At 37.1% G+C, this 13,231-nt stretch overlaps 1 protein-coding gene across 2 annotated transcripts in view; it reads left to right on the top strand.

The window, feature by feature from the left end:
- Window positions 1-13,231, top strand: part of ppm1bb (protein phosphatase, Mg2+/Mn2+ dependent, 1Bb) — a 32,690-nt gene that overhangs the window by 11,468 nt on the left and 7,991 nt on the right. For both annotated transcript variants that reach the window (XM_042507516.2, XM_042507517.2), the window contains exons 2-5: window positions 3,758-4,600; window positions 8,414-8,531; window positions 9,195-9,306; window positions 10,597-10,654. In XM_042507516.2, coding sequence (XP_042363450.1) covers window positions 3,770-4,600; window positions 8,414-8,531; window positions 9,195-9,306; window positions 10,597-10,654 — 1,119 coding nt within the window. In that variant the 5' untranslated portion in view covers window positions 3,758-3,769. The remainder of the gene's footprint in view (window positions 1-3,757; window positions 4,601-8,413; window positions 8,532-9,194; window positions 9,307-10,596; window positions 10,655-13,231) is intronic.

Genomic DNA, 13,231 nt, shown 5'->3' with positions numbered 1-13,231 from the left:
GAAGATATAAAAAAATAGGGGTCGGCCTGGTTTATTATTGGGGCCGATATTTGGCATTTTGCAGATTATTTGTATCGACATTTTATTTTAATTATTGCCAATAAAAATCTATTAAAAAGTGTAAAGAAAGTGTCAGCATGGGAGCAGCTTTTACTTTGTAAAACTTCGGGGAGCTGTTTTTATTTAGTCATTTTTTAATTGAAATTTTCACTTGACTTTATGAAAAAAAGGGAACTTGCTGTATATGATGTTGAAAGTTTCAGTTTTGATCAAATGTGTGCTAAAGAAATTATTTGTTATTTTTCAAATTCTAAGTATTGACCGAAAGATTTTTATTTTAACATAGATGCATATCAGTTCCAAATATTGGTTTATTGGTCTTATTAACTACTAATAATCGGTATCAGCCCTAAAAAAACTCAGTCGAACCCTATTAAAAATAACAGTGTGGCTAATAGCTGATAGTGACGGTTTTGTTGTTGTTGATTTTGTTTTTGTTGCTATTTATTCCCCCTTATGAAACAAAGGAATCTTTCTGCATAAAGATATTGATATTTATATTTTAAAAGAATATTTAACAAAGTATTGTGTTTTAAACATTGCTAAAATAAAATCACATTAATATTTGTAAATTTCTTTCTGTATTAATTTGTGGAACTTACCTATGATTTAAAAGGGGGGACCCTTTTGTTGAGTAGTGGTTTAAGTACTTTAACTCTATTCTTTGGGTGAAAGTCCCACGATGGTGTTTGTGGTGTTAGAGTTAAAAAATCTGTGATAGCACTCCCTAAACTTAAACTTTGTTACACTGTCCTGGATTTTCATAAAAAAATAAAAAAGGGGGGAGCTGATTGAGAAAAAGTTCAACCATACAAATTTATGGAACAACCTTGAATAAAAACATATTTTTAAAAAATGTCTTTTAAAGCTGTTTTATTCTAAATGATATATCATAATTCCTTCTCTAATATCTATTTTATATTGCTGTGAAAATCTTGTTCAAACACCTGCATTGATTCAAGTTTCTTGCCAAAAATGACATCTCACAAAATTAAATTTGAACACATCACAATAGCTTTATAATTTGCCTTTTGCCCAGGACTCATTTTTATTGATCAGAGTTGTGCATCACAATGTAAGTCAGTGCAATCTCTTGGCTGTTAGTTGCCCCCCCCCCAACTGCTATAAACTAACATTAACTATTAAATTGTTGTTCACACTGCAGCATTTTCAGGTAAAAAATAGGGTTTTCCCCGATGTGTTGACAGTGAGTTTACTGCGTCCTTTTATCCCAAAGCTGTCCCCAAAGAAAGATCATTTTTAACCAAACACCTCCATTAGCTCTGTTAGCTTGTAGCTTACAACAAAACAAAACAGCACAGTGTCATCCAGTAAAATGTTCAACCTCGCTCAACCACCAGGAACATTAACTCCCATTCAGCTCTTTGCAGGTGAGAATTTCGCACCCTGCTGATTCACTAATGTCACACTCTATATTCTGCCAACAAGGTAACTAATAGTGTTAGTTACCTCGTGTTCAGAGTGAAAGAGGCTCTGTGTGCTCAAAGAAGCTTTGCTGCTGCAGTGTAATCCTCGGCTCTGTGGTTCCTCCTCTGCTATCTTTGTCTTGTTTTTAGGATCTCTGGCTCTCACCATCCACTGAGTAATTAAAAGCTCTCTGTAATCACAGTATGAAGCAGCCTACTGAACTACTGACACCAAAAAAACTACTGATTTACTGAGGGATTCATTGTACCGAGAGTATTATTATAAACTGTAATCACATTTGTAATGTTTTAACATTGAACTTAAAAAACTGTGGTGAGCTGTGATGAGCAACTGAAGCTTGTAAAAAGATATGTAAAGAAAATAGTCAAATTCTTGATTTTGTTTTGATTGCTTATTATTTCAATTTATATAGATCATAAATACATCCAAAATTACGCCATCTACAGTATTATGGTTGTGCTTACTTCTTTGTTCTCTGAGTCTTTATTTCTACTCTTAGAGTAACAAGGGTGACGGTGACAAAAAAAGTAAAAAGTGACAAGGGTTTCAATCGACCTGTAATGACTTATCTGAATTTAAAAGTTGAAGTCTCTCAGCGCAGCAGACTGTTTTAAGCCATTGGATTGTTTTAACTAGCTTTTCTTGTGATCTTGCTTGACCTGTTGCATGCCCTCGCGACCGAGTGCTCTTGACGTGTTGGTGAACAACCCTAATCGAGTAAAGTTGTTGAATTGCAATGAAGATAGTGGACACTGATGAGCGAAACCATCCTGAGCGGACAATAACAACACCAAAGCATCTGAGAAACAGTGTGTGGAAGAATTTGGGGTTGTAAACCATTGATAAAAAGTAACAGACAAAATCAAGGCTGATTGATGTCTTTTTTACAGATTAGAAATCCTTTGAAGCCATAGCGTATCATTATAAATTGATCAATCTTGAAATTTGGAAACTGACGCCCTACTAATGACAGTGGCTAATAGAAGTCGACAGATTATTGGCCTGGCCAATTATTAGAGCTGATATTTGGCATTTTTGCCAATTATTTGCACCTGCACAAAAAGCAACATTTTAAAGTTGTGTTTGTGTTTGACCCCAAGCCTAGTTGAGCTTTTCTGTACTTCGTTTTATTTTTTTTCTTATGGTTGGATTGTCATTGCTACATGAACACGTGCAATAAGAAGAGTTATTTACATGTGCAGCAGGGTCCGAAATGAACACCCCCCAAGCGCCGACTGCAGTAGATATTCTTGGCAAGTACATTTTAGAAGGGTATCTGCCACACTGGTGGTTAAATGTTTGTACCAAAAAAGTCATGTGATAAAAAAAATATGCCCAGAGTCTCTTCTATGTTTTGATGCCGCTTATGGTTGCACTGCTTCTGTCCTGTACTGTCTGTGGCGTTTGACACTCACACAGGAACAGGGACTTTATTGTGCATTCACCCCTCGTAAACTTAGTTAATCTAATAATCTATGCTTAAAACTTCATATGTCTCTGTTTTTCATTTTCCTTTGTTGGAAGAGAGAGGCCAAAATCTGTCATCACCTTCATTTTCTTTCACTACATAATTTTTGTCAATTTGACGCTAGAATCAGAACAATATCCCATTCATTTCTAAACAGACATATTAAAAAAAAATCTATCAAAAAATCTATTCAAGCTGTTATCAGCAAGCAATATTCATGTACAACAGATTCTCAAGCACCTTCTGTGATCATTTCAGCTTTGTTTTACTGCAGCATTTTTTTTAATAGTCAAGTAATAAAGTCAGACATTCTGGCCAGTAAAATACGCATGTTTGAGATCATTTATTTCATTTCTTTATTCAGTGGATACAGGCTTTTCAATGTTTGGGATTTGTGTGACAGTTAAAAATGAGTAGAGTTGAAAATGAGCCTGATGGCTAACACTGGCTCATTTACAGAAATGTTCATTAATGTGTGTTGTCCTTAAAAATACAATAAATGAAATTAAATGATAGCTGCTTACCTAATAAATTGGAAAGAAAGAAATAAGAACTCATCACAGTATTGAACGTTATTGCGCATCACAGATTTTATATAATATATATTTTTTAAAAATAATTTTGTCGATTTATTGGTCATCCTGTATAAAATATATTTATATACAACAGTGCATCAGGATAAAAGTGTCTTACTTGGTGAGAGATTGTCTTTGTCCTTGCTTGTGATGGTGTGATAGTAATTCTGTGTCTCTCTCTTCTCTGTCCTTGATTAATCTCCAGCTATAGGCAGCAATGGGTGCATTCCTGGACAAGCCGAAGACGGAGAAGCATAGTGCCCACGGTGAGGGCAATGGGCTGCGCTATGGCCTGAGCTCCATGCAGGGCTGGCGGGTGGAGATGGAGGACGCCCACACAGCTGTGGTGGGCCTTCCCCATGGACTCACCGACTGGTCCTTCTTTGCTGTCTACGATGGCCATGCAGGCTCCCGGGTGGCCAACTACTGCTCCGGCCACTTGCTGGAACACATCTTGTCAGGAGGGGCCGACTTCAGTTCTGGCTCCGGCTCGGTGGAGGGCGTGAAGGACGGCATCCGCTCGGGCTTCCTGAACATTGACGAGTACATGCGCAGCTTCTCTGACCTGCGGCAGGGCCTGGACCGCAGTGGATCAACGGCCGTGTGCGTGTTGGTCAGCCCGACCCACCTCTACTTCATTAACTGCGGCGACTCGCGGGCCGTGCTGAGTCGAGACACCAAGGTGGGCTTCTCCACCCAGGACCACAAGCCCTGCAACCCCCGTGAAAAGGAACGCATCCAGAACGCTGGCGGCTCAGTCATGATCCAGAGGGTAAACGGCTCCCTGGCTGTGTCCCGGGCCCTGGGGGACTACGACTACAAATGTGTGGATGGTAAGGGCCCCACGGAGCAGCTGGTGAGCCCTGAGCCCGAGGTGTGTGTGTTGGAGCGAGCGGCCGAAGGAGACGAGTTTGTGGTGCTGGCGTGTGATGGAATCTGGGATGTCATGTCCAACGAGGAGCTGTGTGAGTTTGTCCGCTCACGACTCCTGGTGTGTGACGACCTGGAGAAGGTCTGTAACTCAGTGGTGGACACCTGTCTGCATAAGGTAAGCTCTCACTTCTCACGTATGATGTATATTTTCGAAGTGAAAGTGTTTCCATGGTTATATGATTAACTTTAAATGCAAAATGTTACTTTTTTTAAATAGTTGAAATCCAATATGGTGCATGGGACACAGCTGCGTTGCCAGTAGGAACAAAATGTTTGTCATATTATTATGAAAGGGATCATGCCGGCGTTTAATGATATCCGGTAATACCGATTTAAATGTGTAAAGTAAATCTTGAGTAATTGGTTTGGAAATTTGATTCACTTTTGTGTGTTTTTGAATCTGAATGAATATATATGTTAAGATTCGCCTGGCCAGATTTATTTTACTCTTAATTTACGATACAATATGTTACAACTTTATTGTTAGTTTACATTTAAGGGTACATAAACATAAGAAAAGAACATTTGTTTAGTGGTTTGTCAAAGCTGTGCTCTCAGTGATGTATTGGTAAAGTGGGTGGTAATGAAGTTTTAGTATCGTTTGGTTTGCATCAGCTCTGATTCAGATATCTCCTCTGCTAGTCAAAGGCACTCCTCATCAGTCTCGCCTCTGATTCTTAGTATAAATAAATACATTAATAACTAAATATAGTAGAATAATTTATGGAAAAACTGCTTCAGGATAACAAAATGATGTGTTTATTTATTAAAACTTAACTCATCTCATATAGATGGATCATATAAATCAGGTGATGAATAATGCATCATAGCTTTCACTTCTGTCCCTGCCCATTGCTTCCCAGCTATCGATCCCAGAAAAAGCAAGAATAATTTTTTTTCCTCAGCTGAACTCATCCAGAACATGTTGCACATCTTGGACTTTTGCCTTTCATGTATCATCTATTTTGTGTCTCGAGTACTCCAAGAACCAGCAAGTGCACAGCAGCCTAGTTATTTTTACCGTACTGGATGGGTTATCTCAAGTAACAGCCACACGCTGTCATAAATCACCTCTGCTGCTACTGCCTTTTGTGATGTATGTGACACTGTACACCTACAGAAAGTTAGTCTGACCACATTGACTTTTACAAGGTAATGACAAGGTGACTATCCACTGGTCTACGGCCAGATCTCTATCTGGTCTGCAGGCCAACGGTCTGTGTGTCCTATAAATGCCAATTTATATGCTGTCCAGTGTTGCAGAGTTGTTTTGTTTTTTCACAATACACCTTTTGCAAGTGTATAAATTCCCTAAAGGTTTTAGAAGTTTATAATTGAAGATTTTAGCGCTGGAGCAATTAGTTGATCAACAGAGAATTAACCCTTTGAAACATGTAGCAACATCACTTTTCTTGTGCTGCTTTCAGTTGCCTTTCACAAGTATTTAAACCTTTGAACCCCAAGCAAAGTGGTGTGATTTCTTTCATAAACATGGGGGAATAGGAAAAGAGCAACTTGGTAAGAAATGTTCCACAATTTGTTTTAAAAAAAGGAAATATGGGATTATTTATTTATTTTATTTATTTTATTTATTTTATTTATTTTATTTATTTTATTTATTATTATTTATTATTATTATGGGAAAATTAAAATAGGGAAAAATGTCAAGGGGAAAAAAGAAAAAACTAGCAAACTATATTTATATTTATTTATATTTTATATGTATATTTTTATATTTATTTTATTTTATTTATAATCTTTTTTCCAACTAATTTTCAGGTAATTTTTCTGTAAATGAACTATACTATGTCGCTTGGCCACCTTAACAAGACTATAAAAGTGTGTTCGATGTGGCTCGACTTGATGACGATCTGTCATCTCATTTAGCCACTTATTGGGAACTGCCTTTCTAAAGACACATAAAAGCTTAAAAGTTCACAAGTGGGGTATTTACTGATGTATTTAATGTTGTAGAATAAAATGTGAAAGTCTCTTAAGGTTGTGTTAACCACAGACCTTATTTCAGGCTTCTGACCAAAAGCCCATTTAAAATACCCATTGACTTAGAGACTGAAATGCTAAGAGATTACTGGAGATCTCTGTAGTGCTACTATGCTCATACTACTACTGTTAAATACAAAGCAACAAAACCTTTAGACCAACATGCGTAACTGGTCAAAAATATTCTCTGTGGTTAACTGATTAGTGGTTAACCATTGACATCCCTAGTTGAAACTAGAAGACACTTGTAAATGATAACTTTAAGTGAAAAAGGTTTTATTACAATTTATTACAAACAGGTTTTTTCCCATAATTTTTCTTTATTGTAAAAAAAACCAAAAACAAATAAGACGTGTTTAACTTTGAGAACGTGCATAGCTGTTAGCTTTTCTGCTGTCTCCAAGCCACAAACCATCCCTCTTTTGTAATTCTAGCAGCAGCTCAAAACAACAACAACAACAACAACAACAACAACAACAACAACAACAACAACAACAACAACAACAACAGGAGTTTCCTGGTGAACAATCAAAAGTTATATTCACATATAGTTCTACTCATAGTGTGTGTATACTTGATGTCTAACAAACATGTTGAATACATTTCCTTTTGAGGAACAGATAATTTATTTATTTTCACCTTTTGGGACCTGCATTGTTTACATCCATGTTTACTTACTAGCAGTCTTCTCCTTCCCTGTCTGTTCTGGCACATTGCTGCATATCTTAGTTGTTAACTGCCGTTTGTAGCCCAACAGATTAATGTGACACCGTTTGCAGGACTGTGTATTGCATTTTATGTATGCAACTAAAACAAGGCGCATAACGTCACATCCATCTGATTTTACCGGAACATTTGTCCAGAGAACTTTATGTGGAAGTCAGTACACTGCTCAAGGTAACTAAGAAAGTCGGGAAGATCTTAATTACGTTACAACCTGTTCGTTGGCCTTTGCACTTGTGGAAAAAAAATTACCTTTAAAACATTAATAACACAGATGCAACTATACGTCGCTCACACTTACATATCACTAGTATGATTAGAAATAACAATCTATTTGTATATATATTTATATATCATCCTAAAAAGTGTTTTTCCTCAAGTCTCTTGTCTGGCCTCAGTTCAGCGTTATTGTTTGGCTTCCTTATTGTCACTGTAAGAAACCCTGCCTGCTTCTACTTTACTTTCTTTGTCAAAGCACTTTGTAAACTCTGTTTTTAAAGTTGCTATACAAAGTTATTATTATTACTGTGATTCTGTATAAGCCATATTAGCTCATTGTGAATATATTAATCTCACTGTATGTGTGCAAATAACTAGAAATTGAAGAATGCCAAACATACAGTTTGAAAAATGTAGTTTATTTAAAGTTTATTTAGGACTGTATGTCCTGGCCAGTACATTTCCTGGTTGCCATTGTTAAAAATCTAATTGGAGGAAACCTCATTAAAATTGTATATATATATATATATATATATATGGTTATGTTAAAAAGTTTATATTAGCTGATACATCATTACCTGATGTTATTTTTCTATCTTTCAGATATCTACAAGTATACCATTATGAATTGGACACATATAGATACTAACCTGCCAGCTGTTGCTACTTTATAATTACACCCTTCACAAACCTTTACGGTGAAAAGCTTTGACTGATGAAGAGCAGCTTCAGGAATTGTTGTAATATAAAAAACAGCATGCTAACTTTGTCAGTTTTGGTCCTTTTTTTCCAGGACTTTGTATGCTGTCTTTAAAAGTAAAAACAAAGCTGGCAATTTATAGATTTATATTGACAATAAAAACCCTGACCTTATTTTAAAAAAGAAGGAGCATTATTACAATAAAGATCTCAGTTTATAAAAAAACATTTCCTATGTCAAGCATAGAGTTAATGTGTTCTGTCTGTGCCTGTCCTCGTCCTGCAGGGGAGCAGGGACAATATGAGTGTGGTGTTGGTGTGTTTACCCGGCGCTCCCAAGATCTCAGAGGAGGCTGTGAAGAAAGAAGAGGAATTGGATAAGTACCTGGAGACCCGTGTTGAGGGTCAGCACACGCAACACATGTACACACACACATTTACACACAAAAACATAACAGGCAATACATTTATTATGATAGTTATCGGGTCAAAGTTACAATAATCCTGAATTAGAGTCACAAAACTTTTAAAAAAATGCTTTAGTCTTGATAGTGGATCATACAGTACTGGTCTCTGTGTATATCTTAGTATTTTTACTCTTTGAACTATCACTGGCTAATATGCTGTATGGGAAACTCGTGGTGTATTATCAGTGTTATTATTATAAAGATTTAATGTGTTTAGTGGTAGTTAAATGCCCAAACTGGGCCAGACAGCTGATACCTTTGTTAAAAATCTGTTGTTGTTCTTTTTTTTTTAAAAAAAGGTCAAGTGAAACAAGTGGCCACATACTGTACTCAGTTTCCGTTTACATAACCAGGGCAAAATAAACATTCTTTAGGTAGTACAAATATTTGAAATCAGTCTGCTACACACACACACACACACACACACACACACACACACACACACACACACACACACAGATTTTTCCACTACATGTGATTTTTCAGCCTTTGTAGAGGTGGTTTCACGCCTAAACTTTTAGTTTAAAATACTATAAATCATGCCTCAGTGTAAAATGTAACTTCTCACAACCCCCTTGTCCTCTTTGTGTTTGTGTGTAGAGTTACTGGGGAACTGTGGGGACACGGGAGTCCCTGACCTGGTGTCGGTCCTGAGGTGCATTGCCACAGAGAACATCCCCAACCTTCCACCTGGCGGAGGCCTGGCCAGCAAGTAAATACACAGCCTGGAATAACCTTTAACTGCATTTTAGACACAGATCATACTGTTAAACATTATTTTGTCATGGCTAAGACACGTCTAAAATTCATAATGACAATAGTTATAGTTTGATTTGTTAAACTGCAAGTTTGATACCTGACTTCACAAGCCAGATATAACACCTTTATTTTTATACAGCACTTTTGCAACATAGTGAAAAATGCTTTAAAAAGGGATATGATAGACAGAAAATAGTTAAACACTCACATGCGCTCACACATGGATTTTTGCACCTGAATTTATGTCATTTTCATAATTTCATTTCTCCACTGAAATTGCTAAAACAACCAAATGTGCACCATTTTGTTCATTAATCGTTGATTACTTAATTCTTTTTTAAATTGTGAGAATATCCTCCATTTTTGTCATATTCTAGCAGACAGAATATCCTTGGGTTTAGGTCTGCTCCTCTTCTCACTTCTTAAAACCCATTTTTCATGAATAGCTTTCATGGATTGTCGTCTTTTTACTTTACTTTACTTTACTATTGTATTTCCTTTCATTTTATGCTTTTATAGCTTTGGCTGTTTTTATTTATATACATTTATATTGACTTTTTGCTTCCTGGAACTTGCATTTTTTCCCCTCTGATTTTTAATTTTATGTTAACTCCACCTTAGTTTTGTTTCACTCAAATTCATTAGGACTTTTTGGATTTTGTAGTTATATTGCCTCCTGAGTATCCCATTTCTGTTTTTGCTTTGCTTGTCAAAGCACTTTTAATGTCTTTCTATAACTTGAGTAATATTATTATTATTATTATTATTATTATTATTATTATTATTATTATTATTATTATTATTATTATTATTATTATTATTATTGAGCTCTGGAAAAGTGTTATTTGTGTTTTTACAGTGTTCTGATGTAAATTATTACACAAGAGAAAATCAGCAGGTTAATTGATCATGAAAATAATCGTTAGTTGCAGCTCTGCTTACACTGAGCCAAATGTGTTCACACAAAGGCAGTTGCATCCACTCTAACGCGGGACAAAAATGCACTTAAAAACTTACAACGTGCAGGTAACACTCCTCAAAACACTTAGGAGTTATGATTCATAAAGAGATTCTGTTGTCTCTTTATGCACAAATAGCGGATGCTCAAGTATCGACTTGGTTGCTTTCTTAGTTCCATTAAAACATTAATCAATACACATTTGCAAGGAATGAACAGACTGTTTGTGTTATATAGGGAGTTGTTCTCCTCTCTGAGCAGCGAGTTGTGTGCTGTTATTTTCAGACGGAGTGTGATCGAGGCGGTGTACAACAAGCTGAACCCTCACAGAGAAGAGGAAGGGGTGAGTTGATCACTCTCTGAACCCCTCACCTCTCCAACCTTTCACCCTCACCTCAACATGACCTTGTAAACACACACCAGCCCAGACAAGGACACCCTTTTGTGTTTGTGTTTGTGTGAGGGCGTGTGAACGTGATTTAAGTGTGAATGAGGGTGGAGGACAGATGCAGCAGAAAAATCTTTGCAAGCTCAGTGAATTGCATTTGACTGTATGTTGAAAAACATTGAAAAGGTGCGACCAGTTTCAGCTTGTGTGTATCATTGACGTCATATATATACTGTACAGTTAGAGAAGGACATTCTCAGTGTGTGCACACTGGAGGCGCCAAGTTTGCACATCAACACTCGGAGTTTAAAACACCAAATCAATGTGAGCTCAGATAAACTTTCCTCTTTCAGCAGATACACGTCTTCTTTCCTAAAACTCAACATGTGTAACATTCTGCACAGTGAAGGTCAAACATCCAAACAGGTGAAATAACAGTAAGAAGGTATTTTTTAGTAAAGGGGGACTTAAATTATTAAGTGTAAATTTATTGTTCACAATGCTGAAAAAGAGTGGATAGCTGAAGTGCACAGAGTGTGTAAAACGTGTTCAAAAAGGCAGAGTTTGTAGTTGACATTCATCAGCTGCGGTTACATGGACAATATTTCTTCAGTCTAAGGCCAGAAATACAGTGGCTGCTTGAGCAGTGCGTGACGGCAACCTCGCCGAACTGCAGCGTGTTTCACACTAGTGGTGTTCACATTGGCAGCGTTGTTGCTGTGACGCTGCTGCAGAGCTACCTGCTGCAATGAGTACTGTATTTCCACACTGAAAAGCACATATTCCACTCATTTATGAAGCTGTGCAAGCTCCAAGCTGCATTGTCAATAACACGGTCCTTCAAATTTTTCACGATAAAATGCCTTGTGTCAACAGCTGATGGGATTCTGTCAACAGAATGATTGTCAGAGGGCTTTTATTTTGAAACGGGAGCAGGAAAGTTTGAGTAAAACAGACATCTTTTTATTTCCTTGTCTGTGAGAAGAGGCCTTTAAACTGAGATAAAAGGTGGTATGAAGTCGATGTAATTATCGAAACTCCAATTTCACTATTTCTGCTGACAACTGAGCGCGGCTTGCGGAAAAAAATCAGGCTGACAGGCAGCTGAGACACGCCTGACAAACACCACTCATGCCGTCAGTGGGGCTGCTCTAACTTGTTAATACGGCTCTGAAAAACAGGTTTGGCAACGCTCATGCACTTCTTCCACGTCCATTGTGAACCCAGCATAATTGAAATGATTCTGATCAGAGATTGTAACTATGACAGTATAAACAACATTAAGTGATCTGATGCAATTGTGCTTTTTCATGCCTGAAAGCATTTAAACAGAATGAAACTTTTTTTTGTGCAGAGGGGTTCAGCCTCATGCGAATTATGAGTGTTTTCCCCAACTTTATTAAGAAAGTTCAATTATTCAGTACATAATATGTATTCATACTTCTTACAATTATAGAAAAGGAAAAGTGGTTCTGCCTGTTCATGCAGTAAAGTAAGTAATGTAATTGTAACCCAGGTTATTTTCTGTAGGTAGAAATTAAAAATGTCCCACATGCATCCTATCGGCTGATGCTATAATTTACAAACATTCCCTAAATATCTTGGTAAGATTAGTGGTAGATGATTGTTATGTCTAACAACGCTACAATTCAGCCTGAAACCACAATATAACATAAGGCTGCTGTTTCAAAAACAAAAAAATCTGAATGCTTTTTTTTTCTTTCAAAATCAGCAGAGAGAGCAATCACAGTTATGCTACTTATGCTACCTTCCTGTGGGGTAGATATGCCCAGTAAGAATACATTTATTCCAACCAGAGAGAAGTGATGATCACATTAAGTGTTTACATGGTCTGCTGATGCTAATATTTTTCTATGAAACAGATTTTTTAAAGGTTTACACCACCCCTCCCCTCTCAACCCAAGTAAAAATTCCTTCTGCTCAGGCCCGTCTCTTCCACTTGAGGTGGTTACATGAGGCATTTTTATTCTTGTTTCCTATTATTCTGATTATTTGTAGAATATTGTAAACACAGCCAAAAATCTAATCCAGCTCAAGAAAAAAATTAATTTGTAGTTCAGGAGATAATTTCACATCCATCGTCTTAAAGAAAAAGCTGTCAAGGGCACAAGAAAGTTACAAACATATTTCTTTTTCTAAAGAAGAGATGAGGTTTTAAGCAGCCTGTGATGTGCTGGTGGAGGTGTGTGTATATGTATGAGGGCACGTGAGTTTATTTGTCATATTTATTTCGATGGAGTCTTGACTTGAAGGCTCTTTTCTCTGGGCTGTGTGGGTGCTGACCTACCTCCCCCTCCCTCCCTCCCTCCCTCTCTGTTACACCATACAGCGAATATCACAAAGGGTTGTTGGTCACAGGGTCAGAGGTAGCGTTTGCATGGGCTTGTGCGACTGGTCCAAGAATGCCTCTGACATCGTCATGTTAGTGTGTGGTAGATATTTGTGTGAAAATGATGTGCCGCTGCTTGTTAGTATGTATGTTTGTGTGTGTGTGTTTGACCATGGAGTGTG

The sequence above is a fragment of the Plectropomus leopardus genome, chromosome 19, assembly GCF_026936395.1.
Source record: "Plectropomus leopardus strain MGB_pleo_1.0 chromosome 19, ASM2693639v1, whole genome shotgun sequence".
Lineage (NCBI taxonomy): Eukaryota > Metazoa > Chordata > Actinopteri > Perciformes > Serranidae > Plectropomus > Plectropomus leopardus.
The sequence above is the reverse complement of the archived record's forward strand: the minus strand, read 5'-3'. Positions and strand labels throughout refer to the sequence as shown.